Source organism: Oryza brachyantha, chromosome 2, assembly GCF_000231095.2.
Source record: "Oryza brachyantha chromosome 2, ObraRS2, whole genome shotgun sequence".
In the NCBI taxonomy this organism is placed as follows: domain Eukaryota; kingdom Viridiplantae; phylum Streptophyta; class Magnoliopsida; order Poales; family Poaceae; genus Oryza; species Oryza brachyantha.
In genome coordinates, this window is record NC_023164.2 from 2,174,780 (window position 1) to 2,192,641 (window position 17,862).

A 17,862-nucleotide genomic window follows, 5' to 3' on the forward strand; every position below is an offset into this window, starting at 1 on the left:
TTAAAAAATTATAAAAATATCATTTATTTTGCTTGTGACTTACTTTTATTATCAAAAGAACTTTACACATAACTTGTTATTTTTTTATATTTGTACTAAATTTTTGAATAAGACGAATGGTTAAATATTGTAACCAAAAAAGTCAAACATCTTACGTTATGAAACAGAGGTAGTAGTACATTTAAGTCTTGCATGAGCAGCTCTCTTCACATGGCATCGACGTCGTCAGATGCTACTGTTGTTAGGGTTGAAAGTGATTCGGATAATTTCCGTCCGATCGGATCATTTTCGGATTTGGATAGCTTCGGCCGGATAGTTTCAGAAATTTTCGGAATCGGAATCAGATTCGGATATTTTTGGATATGGAAATGAATACGGTATGGGTGATATCCGTCGGATAGCGGACCTATACATTAATCATTCAATCAAATCATCTCGACCTAAAGAAATTCATCCCAACGGCCAAACTAGTGTTAACCTTAGCTGGTTCTGATTAACTGGCTTCAAGTAGTCGTCCACGACCATATAACCGCAACGGATATCTTTTTTATGGTATTAGTAATTACTTATATTTAAAAATATTGATAAGTTATATACTTATATTAAAAAATAATAAGTTATGCTTCTTCAATGATACGTGAAGCTTAGTTTAAAAGGTTTTTATGTTCCAATTAATATTCGTCACTGTATTCGTTTCGATCCGTATTCACTCCGTATTTGTATTCAATAATATTTGATTCCGTTTTCATATCCGAGATTCCGATTTCGATTCCGAAAAAAAATATGAAAACGAATATGATAGAGCTAGTTTCCAACCGTATTCGATCCGTTTTCATCATCCCTAACTGTTGTTAAGGCTGGGACTGTGCACAGAAACTTGATATGCATAAATGGGATTCCTCTACTTACAAACATCATGGCCTAGAAGTAAAGCAAAAGGATTAGGATACATGATTAAATGCATCATATCCCTGTAATATACAAGCTTGCTGCAAAGACGATGTCACGTTTGATGGCATTGGAGGCGGTCTCCATTTTCTTGTACAACGCCGAGTTCCCCATGATGGAAGCCGCATTCCTGAACTCCCTGCATGTTTCATCCAACCGCACGATTGTTCTTACGATGAGACCTTCAGATACATCTGTCAGTTCACAGATGTCTGCGAAAGGGGTTCCCTGCATTGAAGGAATAAAAGAACACGTTTAAATTATGCAAGCCTCTTGGAGAAGAGTTCCTATGTATGTACCTTTGCCCATTCGTACACGACTTCAACTAGCCCGAACTTGAGATTATCACGGGCATATTCCTCAGGATCCACAGGCACCTTGAACTCTCGTTGAAGCTTTCCCAATCTGATTGCTGTATCATAAATCCTAGAACAGAAATAAACACAAGAACAAAAGGCACTTAAGCATGCCTGGCAGGTATTTGAAACGGAAAGCAGAAATTATTTTAATCATATAGGGAAGACAGAAAATGACAAGAAAAGACATTTTGAAACAACAATGCTTGCCCCAAGAAAAAAGCATACAAACACCCAAAAAAGAAAACTAACCTCTTTCTGGCATCTGCCAATTTTGGAGTAAGAGATGGTTCTGACGTATTCCTCTGTTGGAAGACCAATGCGGACATGATAGCAACAGCTTCTTCAGGTTCTAGGTCATCGAATTGATTCTCAAACAGGCATTCAGTTGATATCAACTCCTCGCCTGAGTTCATTTCACAGGCTACTCGGCCCTTAAGTTGTACAACTAGATCAGAATCAATGTAATGGATTTCCTTTAGTACATCGATCTGCACACATGGAAAGGTAAAAAATGTCAAATCCAATCCACGTGGGTTCTCAGCTGGAAACCACCAGCATATATCTTGTTTATGTAGAACCTGATTGAAAAAGAAAAAACACAGTGCTCGAGATTCAGAATCAAAACAAACTCATTTTTCTCCTACTTAAAAAGCGCAGTTTTGTCCGTCTGTCCATCCGTCCTCCCTACTGCACACAGCGCCCAAGCCCGCCCACGCCCATGGAAAGCCACACATTCACGAAAAAACGGACAGAAAATACCTCGCACACCTGTGCAAGAACCATAACCATAAAAACTGGACGGTTTATCCAAAAAAAAAGGGACCAACTGATAGACTAGTAAACTGGCGACAACATGCTGACCCAAATTGAAGTAAGAAAGGACCAAAGGTGCTGTTTGTTTGAGGGAAAGAAAGAAGGTGGTGGAGAATCTAGCGATGGTCAGCTGGAAAGAAGAAAAGCTCTCACGACCAACAGATCAAAAAAGAATTACTACCTCCATCCTTAAATATTCCCTTGCATAGGTCATTTTTAGTTCTAGTGAAATTAAATTTTGTTATGCCACAAATAATATATATCTGAGCAAAGCAAAAAAATGTAGACATCTTACTCTGCCCTGAAACTCTGGCATCTGTTGAAGTGCCTCATCTGACATTTGATATTTCAATTCACTCAACTGATCCTTGTACACCTTTTGCTCCTTCATCAATGCAATATGCTCCTTTAATTTTATACAACCATGGCACTTATTTTCAGACATTTTTTGCAGTAACCTTTGGTATGCATGATAGTTTTCAATGAGAAGCATGTCTTTCAATTTTAGATCTGCATTGCATAGAAATGAAGAAATTAGGCAATAAAACAATATACTGCATATAACAGTCATGCATATGAAGTAAAAGTAAGAACACAATCACTGAGATAGACGGCATCTTGTATCACTTTACACAGGGTTTAGCACATACTTTCACACCAGGGTATATCAAAATAAGTTTCCATTGCGCTAGTTTCTATCATATAATTGAAAGTAAATCTTGTAAATATGGCAAGACTTATGAAACTTCTTGAATTTAGACCATGTTTTGTCAAGTTTCATTCAAATTTTATGAAATTTCATTAAATTTCTATAAATTTGATGATGTATCATGGTGCTAAGTAAAATTATCTCAATACAACCTAGTGCAACGTGAAAGTGTATGCTAAACATGGTGCAAAGTGAAAAATGGTGCATTTTACCAGGTGTAAAGTACAATTTACTCAATTATAAAACATAATGCTAATATTACTGCAAGGTACTTAAGGACAACAAACTACTATCTGGTACACAGCGAAAGCTATTTCAGTCACCATACCAGAGAATGTTTTCTTGCTAGTTTGACAGGAACTTTAACTAGCACAGGTTATCATATGTAATTTAACCATAGCAAAAAATCAGTACCTTTTATCGCATCTAAAGCAGCAGGATACTTGTTTCCATCTGGTTGCTCCTGTTTAAGCATCTGGACAGTTTTAGCATAAATTGTTTTGCTAGGATCCTCAAGGAGTCCGACTTGATCAATCTTTATTTTGCTGGTGCATATACTCATAATCTCTTTACTATCTATTGCTCTAACTTCAAAACCTGTTCCAGATGCATCTCCCTTGTACGGTAGCTTGATATTGATAACACCTGAACCTTTTCGTTTGCTGACAGATGAGAAATATTCATCTTCCATGCCGCGTTTTCCTTTTGGGACAACAAAGTATCCTTGTTTAAAATCTCCTGCTTCCTTTTCATTCTGGTTGGATGAATCAGGAGCAAGTGCAGATGATGTGCAATCACCAGTCAGTACAAGAACAATATATTGCTTTAGTGCAGCAGATGGAGTTTTCACAATTACACCGAGCAAGTGATCATCATCCTGACACAAAAGATGAAAAATTTAATGTGGAAAATGCATGTCGCACATATGTTAGATACAGTTCTGAAGTAAAAATAAGAGAATAAGACCAAGGTGCCAGACTACCAAGCTCACTAAGTTTATTGGGGTCCAGAGTAGCTATACTCGAGTCACCTGATATCTAACATTGTTCCCTTGGGTTTGGATGCTTACACTATCGAAGATTCTACCCATTAATTTTAAGGTGACATAGAAGACATTTGAAAAACTTAAATGATGATTGTTGTCTTCTTCACAATTTTCATTTCTTATGCACTACTTCCACATGTTTCATAAATACATACAAAAGTCCAGAAGAAATCCATTTCTGATTGAATGAATAAACAGTTTGAGAATGAGGGAGAAAGGGAAAAGGACTCTATAAGAAAATAAATTTATTACAAAAGAGGAATAGGCGAAGAGATAGAAATTGTGCACAGAAGGAACCCAATAGGATGAATACATACTGATTTGGATTTAACAACAACCAGCCGGCCAGGTATAAGGGCCTGTTGAGAAGCGGACAACTGCATAATTGCTTCTGTAATAGATTCTCTGTGTGCCTCAGCTTCTAAGGCCATCTCGTAGTATTCTTCAATAGCCGGTTCTCCTTTTATGCACCTGAGAATATTAGAAAGAAGGACAAATGAATACATTATGACAGATGACTGCTGTGGACCTGTGCAAACCCAACCAGATACTTGGTATTCCACTAGGTGTTTCCATGAACTCGTACACCCCTCCATTTTCTGATGTGCAGTTAAGAACTGGAACGTAAGGCTAGTCCCAGATTTAGCATCTAAACCTCCACATTTATGTAATGTAACCAAGTCCCATGTCCAAAATGATGGTGTTTATTAATATCTTTGTCAGTGAGATAATCTGTACAGAATGAGACCTTCTAGGAAGGGATGATTCTGTTTATCTGAAACTTGAGACAATCTCCGCCAAACAAATTTGCATGTGGTACTTTCTGTCACCTTTTTACTGCAGCAAATCTCTCCTGCTAAAGGTGTGTGCTAGTTCTATTCTACCAAGGACGGTGTATCTAAAATTTGTTAAATGTTAACTTCCTATGTCAATGAACTTATGCTATTAGTTTTGCAGTTTGGAACCACTGGTGCCCATACCCATTGTATCAATTTGGCAAAGATAAGTTAATGTCTCACTCAATTGTCTTTGTGGGTTGACGAAGCATTTGCAGAAGCAGCTTTTCCTTCTCAGGCAAATTCTTTTGGGCATGGAATTCTGCAAAACTTCTCTTTAGCATGTCCTCCACCTGTGAACAAATTCATTAGTGAAGGGGCCAAGGAGATAACTTCTCCTATTGGACATTTAGAGAAGTAATTGGGCACACATCTAAGACAGTCACACTGTCCCAAGGCTACCTGAACCCACTGTTCAGCAATACAACATACGGAACTTTACATTAAAAAAAGAAGTTTACAAATTCATTAAGTATCTGATGCAACCTACACATAATTTGCAGTGGTCAAAGCAATAGTTAGAAAAGTCAAGTACATGAGAGATATGACTAAACTATTTGGTTGGACAAGCCAATAAACAAGCAACATTGCTAAGGACAAAAATTTTGGTGTGGATTTGGCGCGGGGAGAGGGACCTTGAATAGTCGACCTTGCATGTTACATCATTTTAAAAAGAAAAGGCAAACTTAAAAAAGTTACAAAGTTGTATCATGCATTCACTATTCCCTGACTTGTTATAAATTAACTATAGCACAAGCTATTGAATGCTCCTCCCTTGCCCATGCAGACTCAGTGCCGAACTGCCAATGGCATCCATAGTTAAGAAGAAATGTAGTCAAAAACATCCCCGGAAATGAAACTTTGTTGAATAAACAGGAATTTTTTTAATAGCTCGCGCTTCCTTATGTCATGCACCATCACAATATGGACAGATAATACAGTATTTTAAGAATGCAAAGAACCTAATTTCACTATTGCAGCAAGAATAAAAATATTACTAGTTTATATATCAGTTTTCAGTCTTCAAAGTTAAAACATATTTTTAATGTGTGCCAGGGCGATCAAAAACTCAACAAATCAAATTATGGTTTATATATAGCCAAATTGAAATATGAACTGTGGAGTTGAATTTGAAACACACACACACACACACACACACACACACACAGAGGCTAAGCCATAAAGTTTTCTAATTGTTGTATATAGCTGTACCTTGAGTTCCTCCACGCGTAGAAGATGTAGTATCATAGTGTATGTTAACCGAAATTGAGATTCCAGTCGAGTTGGTTTTCCAACAATCAAATTCTTCAAGTCACTTTCTTCAGGAATTTCATCACGACACATAACAATCACTGTACCAATGTTATCAAGCCCTCTCCTGCCAGCTCGCCCAGCCATTTGAATATACTCCCCTGGAAGTAACTTCCGATGTTCTTTTCCATCGAACTTTCTTAAGGAATCAAACACAACCTGTTAGATTTGCAAAATTATGTCAGAGCCTTGCAGTTGCTTATCAGAATCTTAAGCTAAGAAGCGTGGCAAGCATGACCTGCAGTTAGCTTAATTTAATTTTTCATAAAGAAAAATATGTGCATCTGTCTAACCTACATCAGCACATCTTTTCAACAAAGAAAACTGGACATCATGATAACTATGCCCAGCAAACTGAAAATATTTAAAACAACAAGGTACAACTATGTGGAAAGAGACTAGTAAGGCATTACAAAACTTGCTTAATCCAAAGTTCAAAGCATGTTAAATGGAAGTATGTCTATACACAGTCGACAGTGCAATCGTAAATGATGCTAGCATAAATAAGCATGGCAAGGTAAAAGTTAACTTTCACCTTCAACATCATATGACTAAAATGTCTCATCAGCTTTTTGCATTAGAATGTAAAATGAAGCTACCAAAATGTTTAAATATCAAAATCAGCAGAAGTTACACGCAATAATGATAGAAAAACTGATTGGTTCATTCCCATTATTCAAACATATATGCACAAAACTAATAAGTAGATGATGAAAGTTCAAGCGGAACGCGTTGTGTAGAGTTTGATCATGCTTAGGCTTTTTTAACACACAAGATGCAAAAGCATATAAACCCTTATTCCCTCAATATGAGAGAACAAATAGAGCATTACCGTCCTCGCTGGAGCATTAACACCCATTGCAAATGTCTCGGTAGAAAATAACACCTGCAATTGATTACAAGTGTTGCCACTCAGTTAGTCAAAAAAAGGTATGACTGAGCCAGGACATGTAATGTTGGCTTAATGTAATCTTGAAAAGAATAATTTTGAGGTTGTATCTGAGTAGCTGACATCAATGTGATTTGATCTCAAATGTCATTGCTGCATTAATATTGTTCAATGTGTCCAATCAAGCAAAATCTTTGATAGGTGACACTGCTGATTGTCAAGGTATTGTGCAAAACTGACTTAGTAAACACAGGATATAATAATGGACTGGTATTCAGTTTACCCCTTTTTTCCCCAAAAAAACTACTAGTAAATATTTTAAAAAAACTTCAAGTACAGTCCTGTATGTGGAATATTGTTCTTCAAGCTTCAAGAAGTTTAGATACTTCTAAAGAAACTAAATTACCAAAAAAAACCATAACATGTTCAAAGCTTAACCTTGATGACACCACGACAAAATAGCATTTCAACTACTTCTTTCACAATAGGAAGAAGTCCAGCATGGTGTACTCCAATCCCTCTCCGTAGAAGGCTTTGTATTCCTACAACCTATCACACAACCAACATTTAAAATAGAAACAAGGTTAAGGCTCCTAGAATAAAATCATTTGTGCTACTAGATCACCTGCGGAAGGCTCCTATCAGATCCTTTAAGGCGTGAAAAGGCCTTGTCACAGAAGAGGCGGATTTCACTTTTCTCTGAGTTGCTGGTGAGATCTGCACCAAACATGCTCTCTGCTGATTTATCACATCGGTTTTTTGAGAAGCAAAAAATTACCACCTGTATAAGAACCATATAAAATATCATAATAGCTCAAAATGACATGGAATGATGAGTGGGAACAGTAGTCAATGACCAATATGCGGCAAGAAAATGTTTCTTCACAATAGATTGCGATATTGGCTTTGCAATGCACAATGAAGAGCAAAAGAATAAAATTCAATATAAATTTATGTTCAAAAGAACAGTATGTTATAGATTTCATTGTCAAGAAAAATGTCATAATTAACTTCGTCACATACAGGCACAAGGGATTTCTTCAAAAGGTTATTTATGAGGGGCATCCAGAATGAAGACTCCGATCTCCTTGGCCCTGAGGTGCTTTGTTGAACTGCAGCAGCTGATGAGCTGGCGTGGTGGTGCTTTGGATTTTTCTGATCTCTTCCTCTATTAGATGTAGCTGGATTTCTGCCTTGAGTTCCAGCACGTGCTGCATTTGTTCCTGGTTTTGAACCAGGTTTCGTTCCAAGCTTGTTCGAATTTTTCTTTTTATAAGCTTCCTTGGCTTCTCTATATCCTTGAGTAAGAAATGCATCTTTCTCGCATATTTTGAACACTTCTCCGGAGTAGAACAAACAGTGCTCAAGGGGAACGGGCCTTTTATTGGTCCTGGTGAACATATGGCATATATATGTTATGATTAAAACTGTTAGGAAGTAGATTAACAAAAGTATGCACTTAGGCAAAGGCAAGCTATAATCCGCTCAGCTAATGTATAATAGATATAATAATACATTGTACTCCCTCCGGTTTTTAATAAATGACGCCATTGACTTTTAGTCATACGTTTGACCATTTGTCTTAATCAAAAAACTTGTGTAATTATCATTTATTTTGTTGTGACTTGATTTATTATTAAATGTATTTTAATCATAATTTACATCTTTGCATATTTGCATAAAATTTTTGAATAAGACAAATGGTGAAACATGTGCCAAAAAGTCAATTATGTCATCTATTAAAAGCCGGAGGGAGTACTATTTAATTGTAAGAAAAACAAGTTGATTTAGACTGATTTTCTTGAATTGAGCCCCATCAAACATCCTGGAGTTTGCCTAATTAATCCCTAGCCCCTCCCCTACTGAGATTTGTCCAATTACACACTTTCAACTTAATTGAATCAATCAATATTGAAGTCTAAGACTAGAAAAGTCAATTAAATACTAATTACTACTCAGTATTAGTAATATGTTTTGCAGGGAAAAATTGCCACCAAAAGAATAACTTGGTGTGAAAAAACTACATTAAAACAACAAATATTCTACTATATAGTTATATCAAAATCTTCTAAATATAAAATATTTAGCAAGTAATTCTGGTTTATCATTAGTCATTAGGGAAAACAATAATTCAAATAGAAAATCCTCATAGCTAATTAGCTTAGAGTTTAAATAAAAAATAATAATTCTAAGGGTGGGTGTTTAGTTGCACAAGATAGTGCATTACAGGTACTCAGATCAGCAAAAGTAGATTACAGGGCTTATAATGCAATTTGACATGGCTATACTTACGATGTGACACGAATTTTCTTCTGCTTTGTACGACCAATCCAGTCAGCAAATTCAACTGTGTTTGGAACCTAAATAGAAATGTTACAGTTCAACTCCAAAATAAATAGCAATCGGAGATATGATATGGTCACAGCACACAAGCTTGAGCTTTTGTAAGATGGAAAAGGAAAAAAAATGTTTTCAACGATGTATTCAAAAGATATTTTTGCATTAAATAACCAAATTAGACCTGAATCAGCCTTAAATTGAATAATATCGCTGAAGTATATTGTTTTCTCCAAACAGTATTAACAGCCCAAAACCAGCAGATCATCACCATTTCAGACAAGATTAATTTACTGAATGTTTATAAAGAAATTGAAGTTGTTGGATCATACTTGCTTCATAGAAAAACTGGCACAGCCATACTTACTAATAAAAATCACCTTAAGGTTAGAGTATTCAACCAGTTATTTCAAGAACAAAATGAAATTATAAGAAGTTCTATTATTCCATTTCTGAGTTTTTATAATCCAAAAATGGGCTAATGGCATGTCATGCTTTTGCATACTTGAAATGATTACTAATAATTATTGAGCGACAATCTAGCAACATACCATGGGTAACGATAATTAAATAGAAGTATACACTAAATCCATACCGTTGCTGAAAGGAGCACAATGTTAATGTGCTTTGGGAGCATTATAATAACTTCCTCCCAAACTACACCTCTCTCAGCATCATTTACATAATGCACTTCATCAAAAATTACCTGATTGCAAAATCAACCACACACAACGCCCATGGCTCCATAAGTTTATAATATATATTTTTTGAAAATCATGGAACATTACATTATGAAGAACTCAGAACTGAGACAGCATACCCATTCAATATCACGTATGATGTCAGCGCCTCTGTAGAGCATTGAACGTAATATTTCTGTTGTCATAATTAAGCAAGTCGCCTCTGGCCTGATACTGACATCTCCAGTAAGAAGTCCCACATCAAACTTCCCACAGAAATCTCGGTATTTTTGGTTGCTGATAGTTTTAATGGGAGCAGTATAGACAGCCCGGGTGCAATGCTGCATGAAAACACTATTTTTCATCACAATGACCATGCTAACATTGTTTTATTGGGACATATCATACGAGTTGTTTTGGAAGAGTGTGAATCAATTCTCTACAGTAAGAAATAGAACTGGCACAATAAAGTATGTACAGATCAAAATTTGCAGTTATGAATCTAGTGAGAAAGTGTAAAAGAATGAACTCTTTATCAGAAATGCAGGACTCAAAGCAACTAAAAGTAAATCTCAAGTTATTGATACTTCTGCAAATAATAGGGTCAACAAGGTACCGAAGTGAAGGGATCAGTTGATTCGAATTGACAAAAGGTAGGATACCAAAAAAGAAACAGTGAAGCAATCGTACTTTTGTTGCTAAAGCGAATGCATACTCTGCAACAACCGTCTTTCCTGCCGATGTATGAGCCGCCACAAAGACTGATTCACCTTTCTCAAGATAATATATGGCCTATATTTGGCAGATAGAAAGGCACACATTAGCAACTATATCGAGCATTTAGTAGCATATGTTTCTAACAAAAAGGTGATAGCTATTAGCCAATCATGGCCTGCTCAAAATACATGATTGCTACAAGAGATGTCAAGAAAACGAAATGCTACTTTGACTTGTTTCTTTTATCCAAAAATACAATGCGGCCTTTTGTTCCAAAAATATGGGGCCTTCTACTTCTTTAGAGTGACAGGTGATAGGCCACTCACAGAACTGGAATACAGTTGCCGACTTTCCAGCATAGTTGAAACCGTTTACTACATGTGGTACTTAATAGGAAAAATATGCCTAGATTAAGTATAACTGGTGCATGGAGCTTTTATCCTTCACTGGCAAAGTGGCAAGGATGTATCATGGTAGTGCTATCAAAAAGTACATGTTAACAGAATGTGTATTCAACTACATGTTCCTGCCAGAACTTAAGTAAAAGGAATTTAAAACAAAAGTCCAGACGTTTATGGATAGCTTACCTCCTTCTGGAATTTATCTAATTCAAATGGAAACTCGATTGCCATATCTGGAACAAGTTTATAGAAGTTAGTCAGAATGTCTTCATCCCCACCAACAAGTGCCCAAACCTGCAGGTGAAATAAAAACAAAAAACCATCACTGATTCATATCTATGCATCAATGGTATTTATGGAACAGGAAGCACAATCTAGAAAGTGGGTGAAAAAAAGGAAGCACAAAATGCACCTACCTTCCCCTCCTTTGCCAGACTGTCACCACCCGATCCACTTGAATCTCTGCTAGTATCTATAACTGATGATGACAACATTTGATCCAACTCTGTTTGAGCTTCTGAAACATCTCCTAGGGCATCATCTTTCTGTTTCTCAATGTCTGGCTTTTCTAGAATTTCAGAAGCATCTTGCAGTCTGTCAATATTTTGTTTATCAACATCTGCAAATGGAAAAGGGGGAAGGTCAGCATGAAACCAGAGAAGACTTAAACCTTGTAGTGAAAATGGGAATGATGGCAGCTGCGATGATTTATCAGAAGAGAAGATATTCATTTGAAAGGAGGATATGCTGTATGAGGATGATAAACTTACCACTGGTCTCTTCATCTCCAACTGATTGCTGAACATCATCTTCACGTGACACCTTATCGTCAGCATCTTCCTCCCAGGCTATCTTGAATAGATCATCAAACTGTAGCGAGTACTTATCCTGCAGGACCATGAGATATTCAGGTTTTAAATGTATAATGGCAAAACCAGCAAGATGTGGAATCCTGGACTGTTTAGCATATGTACTGAGTACCATCGTGTCATTCGATGAAGATGTAGGGTGTTCTTCTACACATTTTCCATCCTGGTAACACTTCCAATGGCTTTTATACTCCTATAAGAATATATCACACACCGCAGCAGCACAGCCACAGCTTAGCACAATGACAGTAATATCTACTCCCTCCGTTCCATAGGATAAGACTTTCTGACATTGCCTGGATTCATCCATGGATCAATGCATATGTTTTCTATAGCATATGTGTTCAAATTCATTAGCATTCATGTAAATTTAGGCAAAGCCAGATAGTCTTATAATATGGGGTGGAGGGAGTACTTAGCAACAGAAACCAACACTATAAAGGATCAAACCTTCAGATTGCCAAGGTCCAATCTCTTGCGGAATCCTGGAGGTGTAACCTGTGCAGGTCCTCCACTCATAAGCTCGCGTACCCAATCACCATTTCGTGCACCCTCTGGAAATGCCTTCTCCAAAGCTGCCGCCCCGGTCGCATCATCATGCAGCCCCCCTGGGCGGAACGGCCGGTTGTTGACGCTCCCCCTCACAAAATCCTTCGCGGGGCCAGGCATCCGTGGCGATATCCCAGGGGTTCCCGAATCAAACACGTCGCTCATATCCATCTGCACAGACTCAGGATCCCACACTTGCGACTCCAGGGACGACGACGACAATGGAGGCCGGCGGCGGCGGAACGGCGGCTCCCACGCGGGCACGAGCATGGTGCGCGGCGCGGAGGGCTCCAGCGGCGGCCTAGCCAGAGCGAACCAGTCCAGGTCCCACACCCTCCCGCCATCGGCCGCGGTGGGGAGGTGGAGCTCCGGGTTGAGGTAGTTTGCCTCGAGGTACTCCCTCACGCTGCTCGGGCTCTCCGGTGGGTAAGCCGGCGGCTGCGATTGCCACCGCACCCCCCATGGGTTTAGGGTTTACGCGTCGCATTGAGTAAAGCGTGTGATTTAGGGGAGGGGAGGAGAGCAGTGGGTCGCGTACCAGGACGAACTCCGGTACAGGGCTGGGAGGATTGGGCGTCGGGTCGAGGCGGAGGTGGCCGCCGTGGCCGGAGAAGCTGATGCGGAACGGCACCTCGCTCGCCGGCGAGGTGGTGAGGTCGCCCATGGAGGCCGCCGCGGTGAGGAGGCGGTCCGTTTCCCTTTCGACGGCGGAAGACGAGCCGGTGCTTTGCGAGTTCCAGCGTTACCCGCACAAACAGCACCTGCAGGTGGGCCCAGGACAATACATATAAGCACGTAGGAGTATTTCACTAACGCAAAGAAGAAACATTTAAAAGCTGAATTCCCTTCTGTGTAACTGTATAAAATCGTGTATTTACTTTTATTCGAGAGTTTTAATTACATTTGTTTCCTATAATTTTAATTTAATTTCACATGTGTATTCAAGGAAAAGTCTATATGTATTAAGCCCCTCATTTTTGTTTATGTATATATTTATAAGTCAAAATTTAAATTTAAAACTTAGATCTGAAATTAGTTTGGTTTTTTATCACAGTTTATTTTCTTTTACATCAAAAGGAACAAGTATATAAAAGTATACAGTTCTCACTAGGTAAAAGAAAACAAACACATGTTTCAAATGGCACAAGGGTCAGATGCATGCTTTAAAGTATGTGCAACATTAGGAAAATGACCACGAAATGGTATTAAGGCTGCGTTCGTTTGGATTGGGGTAAGTTAACTTACCCCGACAAGGAAAACGTAGTAATAGATTAGTACACGATTAATTAATTATTAATTATTTAAAAAATATATAATAGATTAATATGATTTTTTAAAACAACTTTCATATAGAAAATTTTTGCAAAAGATACACTGTTTAGTTCGGGAAGCGTGCGCGTGAAAAACGAGAAGCTAAGTTATCTTAGCTGAGGGGAACTAACGCGGCCTAAGCACTCTCTCAACCCCATGATTCCATGAAAACTTTAGCTCTAGGGCAAAACTAACAAATTAATGGTGGGGTAAAAAGCCATGCTCTCTCTCACTAATAGAAAAGTTATATATATTTTTTGGAGGTAGGTCAACGATATTGAATTGTAAAATTTATTAATTTGTGGACCTATGATTAGGGGAAAATGAAAAATGAAGTCTTCCCGACAAAGCTGAAGGGGCTAACAAATAAAATATTTTTTGGGGAGAGGGAGTATTAACCACTCACCATCTTCAAGTGATCATATCAGCATATACTTTACTTGATCACCAGCATCAACACATCTTGTGAGCTGTGAGTTGTGAAGGTGTCAAAATACCATACTCATGGAATATCAACTTTTTTCCCACCAGTGCTACCATGGAGTAGTAACCTTTTGCCATCAAAGTCTCACCTTAACTTTACATTTGGTCTAAATATCTCTAAAATTACAAAAAATAAAAATAATATTCAGGACCGAGCATCTAAACCGAAGTTATCTGATCTTTCCTGATCAGAACAATTGTTAATAATTTCTTAATTCTTATAATACTAGTAGATTATGCGAACGAGTCTGTAGCCTAGTGATTCCAAAAGGCTTAGTAGCACTTGAGTTTCTGGGCTTTGTGCTTTCCGTGGATGAGAATTTTCTAGAATTCTAACGGCTTCGTGCTTTCAGCGGATAAGCATCTGTGTTGTACTGTGTTCTAAAGAAAATAATACTAGTAGATTATTAGAAACTATCACTGAAAAAATAACTGAACTAAGAAAAAAAAGGCAAAAAATAATAGTATACTAATAATAGCAATACTATTATTCCGGACGCTCTCGCTCCTCATGTTCTTCCCCGTTTGCCTCACGACCAGTCAGCAATGCACGCATGCATCTGTTTCTTTTTACCCAAAGGTCTTGCACTCGATCGTGTGCAACTGATTCTTGACCGCCAATGCAAGAATCGGCCAATCGTCCGTAGCGTCGCCGGCGCTGGGATTTTCTTGCACGCCCGCCGGCCATGGCGGCGCTGGCTCTGAGCTCGCTGGAGACGATGCTGAATTCGCTGATAGGGAGGCCAAAAGGAGGAGGAGGAGGCGACGACGTGCTCGTGAACATCGACGGTGCGCTCGACTCGCCGCCGCCGCCGCCGCTTCCCGCGCGGCCGAGCCCTCGACGCCGGCGGCGTCCTTCGCAGCCGCCGAGGGTCATCGCCGTCGGAACCTCGAGGCCGTCGATGCCATCGCCGCCGCCGCCGCAGTCATCGTCATCTCGCGAGGTTCCGTGCGTTCTTCGATTGATCAGTTCCGTGATCACAACGAGACGTGCCAAAATCAAATAATGATCAACGTGGGTTGGGCTGCCAGGAGGAGGAAGCTGCAGCGGCATTGGTGGAGGAGCTCGAGAGGAAGGCGGTCATGGCGGAGGCGCGGCTGAGGCAGAAAGAGGAGGAGAACGCCGCGATGCTGCGGGAGTTCGACAGCTACCACGTCAGGTGGCTGCAGTACGAGATCCGGCTCAGCTCGCTCAAGGAAACCATCGACGAACACAAGGCTTCTCTGCAGGTGAGCATCGAACGATCAATCACCAATTCTGCAATTAACCAAAAACATTTCTTCAGACTACGATCCGCTTCGATCTCGTAGATGGCTCAAGAATCCGCCGAAAGATCGCACGAGATGTTGCCACTCGATCGCCACCCCCATGAGTCCTCCAAACCCCACATGAAGGTGTCCGAAGACACGCCGGCGGTCGTCGCCAGGCGAAACGCGCCGGTGAGCCGGGCGGCCGGCGCGGAGCACCGGCAGCAGCAGCAGCAGAACCAGGCGCTCGTCGTCGTCGAGCCGAGGGAGCCGTGGCAGCCGGGAGCTCCGGACGGCAACTCCGTCGATGACCTCGAGAAGCTCAAGTCGCAGTTCAGCGCGTGGAAGAAGGATTACAAGGCTCGGCTACGCAAGGCGGCCATGGCCGAGCTCAACCGGGAGAGAAGGCATCGAAGCAGCTGTTGGATTTAACAGTGTCACTCATAGTGATAAAAAAGAGGTTATTTTGCATATTTGAGGTTTTTTAAAACTAAGACAAGACATGTAGGACATATGTGGGAAGTCTTAGATTCTAAGAAAAAATTGTTTGGTAACCAATTTTTAAGATCTGAAAAAGCTCTTCTCTAGCTTTTGTATTCTTAGTTTATTTTATAGACTTTATAACTACAAATTGCTTTTAAAAAAAGTTACAGATAAGAGAAGCTCCCTAAACATAAACATAGTATTTGGTATAGGAAAAGGTGGATAATAAATGGTCAGTGCAACTGCATGTACTTCAAAAGCAGGTAATGAGCAATTAAATCAGTGTTCCGTTTGGTAGCAAACATCGTGGAGCTACGTTGTAAAACAAAAGCCACTTGACTTAGTAGTAAGAAATAAAAAATATTAATTCTCCCTATCATTCTTGGATCCTCTTTTCTCTCTCAACCAAATATGTTGGTAGGACCCTATTTTCTTATCTTAGTAGATAAAGATACATCGAGGATGCCATTAAAAATCACTTAAAAGGCATAGAGTAAAAAAAAACACACCGATATGAAAAATAGTGTTATGTTTCATTAGGTCAATTGAATCTTTGCCACAGGATAAAAACATATCTAAAATCATTTGGTTTCGTGGTTTAGATAAAAGTGAAAACATTTCAACGCTTTTGTTGGAATTGGTTTTAAAAACCACCTTGAGTTGCTGTTCAAAACAACTTATGGGCGCTTTTTTTCATATGCACGAATTATCCATGCGGTACGTTTTTCTGCAAAAAAATTTATAGATGTTGCTTAAAAATTTTTAAAAAATTAAAGTTTATGATAGTTAATACCTAATTAATTATGTGATAGTGATCTCTCTTTATGTGTGTCGTATGAAGGTTTTAGCAAGAAGTTGATTTAGGGTGTATTTGGTTGGGTGATATGCCTGGATAGAAGATAACCGTCTAGGTTTTTGATAAGTTTGATTTCTGGGCGAAACTGGATAGGGTGACTCAGAAAGGTAATATTCCACGAAGATGCTGGGTAGGTGTATCCGGCCAAATTGATTAGATGAGCTCATCCAGCGTCACTGACAATGATAATTAGTGATTGTTTAGCGATAATTAGCTTGTTTTGTCATTAATTAGTAATTATAAGTTTAAATCAGTCTTAATTAATGATGGTAGATATATTTTTTGTTAATTTATAATAGTTATGATAAGATCTAGGATGATTAATTTATATTATTATTTATTAGTAATTCAATATGCTCATCTCATTCATCTAACCAAACAAAAAATTAGATCATACCATCTATCAAACCAAGCATAAAAATCACCATGTCCATGTCCTTAAAAATGTAGATGGTCATATCTCATCATATCTTGACCACTAACCAAACACACCCTCAAATGACCATAATACCCTTATGTTTGAGGAAAATGCAACCAGAAATTACCTTTTGAAACTTAAATTCAGAATTGATTTGTTTTTATCATACCTTATTTTTTAGTATTGGTTTATGAGTTGTTATATGAAAATTTTATCCACAAATTATCATTATTGTTGCTGTTGGTTGTTGTTCCATTCATCTTGTTATACTAATCATCTGTAGGTTCACCAAAAGTAGGTACTCACTTCCGAAATATAACTATTTATAGCACCAACCATTAGTCCCAAAATAAAAATTATTTATCTATCTAGCAATTCATTTCAATAAATCACAATTATTTTTTATTTAATTTTTAGCTACATTTTCTTCTAAAATAATCACAGACATTTCTATTCATTCTCACATACATTAATAATCCTCGAGCCCATCTCTAAAAGTAGTTAGATTTTGGAACAGAGTAAATCTAAATACTGTAGTACTTCCTTCGTATTTTTTTGTATTTTTTTATATGACACCGTTGACTTTTCATTTTACCATTC

The 17,862-nt window shown here is 38.5% G+C and overlaps 2 protein-coding genes across 2 annotated transcripts; one reads left to right on the top strand and one right to left on the bottom strand.

Moving 5' to 3' along the window:
* Positions 1 to 756: 756 nt before the first annotated feature.
* LOC102717124 (DExH-box ATP-dependent RNA helicase DExH11) lies at positions 757 to 13,219 on the bottom strand. The gene is made up of 22 exons (XM_006646842.3): positions 13,002 to 13,219; positions 12,365 to 12,901; positions 12,027 to 12,107; positions 11,816 to 11,933; positions 11,462 to 11,664; positions 11,232 to 11,339; positions 10,618 to 10,719; positions 10,068 to 10,268; positions 9,843 to 9,953; positions 9,203 to 9,270; positions 7,934 to 8,300; positions 7,536 to 7,691; positions 7,349 to 7,459; positions 6,854 to 6,907; positions 5,923 to 6,180; positions 4,894 to 5,003; positions 4,192 to 4,345; positions 3,244 to 3,706; positions 2,416 to 2,630; positions 1,557 to 1,795; positions 1,248 to 1,374; positions 757 to 1,176 (listed from the first exon to the last, which is right to left on the bottom strand). Exons 1-22 carry the CDS (start codon positions 13,125 to 13,127, stop codon positions 964 to 966), a joined length of 4,122 nt encoding a protein of 1,373 aa, XP_006646905.2. The 5' UTR covers positions 13,128 to 13,219; the 3' UTR covers positions 757 to 963.
* Positions 13,220 to 14,780: 1,561 nt separating this feature from the next.
* On the top strand, positions 14,781 to 16,358 carry LOC102713167 (myosin-4-like). The gene is made up of 3 exons (XM_006648271.3): positions 14,781 to 15,201; positions 15,290 to 15,487; positions 15,569 to 16,358. The coding sequence occupies exons 1-3, from the start codon at positions 14,944 to 14,946 to the stop codon at positions 15,935 to 15,937; spliced, it is 825 nt and encodes a 274-aa protein (XP_006648334.1). The 5' UTR covers positions 14,781 to 14,943; the 3' UTR covers positions 15,938 to 16,358.
* Positions 16,359 to 17,862: the final 1,504 nt, after the last annotated feature.

What these genes read in the sequence shown, in the direction of transcription:
- LOC102717124 (XM_006646842.3), bottom strand. Translation starts at nt 13,127, where the DNA reads ATGGGCGACCTCACCACCTCGCCGGCGAGCGAGGTGCCGTTCCGCATC. An exon ending in TAGATAAATTCCAGAAGGAG is followed by an intron (nt 10,720 to 11,231) that starts GTAAGCTATCCA and finishes TGCCAAATATAG; the next exon opens with GCCATATATTATCTTGAGAA. An exon ending in TTAATGCTCCAGCGAGGACG is followed by an intron (nt 6,181 to 6,853) that starts GTAATGCTCTAT and finishes CAAATCTAACAG; the next exon opens with GTTGTGTTTGATTCCTTAAG.
- LOC102713167 (XM_006648271.3), top strand. Translation starts at nt 14,944, where the DNA reads ATGGCGGCGCTGGCTCTGAGCTCGCTGGAGACGATGCTGAATTCGCTG. An exon ending in AGTCATCGTCATCTCGCGAG is followed by an intron (nt 15,202 to 15,289) that starts GTTCCGTGCGTT and finishes TTGGGCTGCCAG; the next exon opens with GAGGAGGAAGCTGCAGCGGC. An exon ending in AACACAAGGCTTCTCTGCAG is followed by an intron (nt 15,488 to 15,568) that starts GTGAGCATCGAA and finishes TCGATCTCGTAG; the next exon opens with ATGGCTCAAGAATCCGCCGA.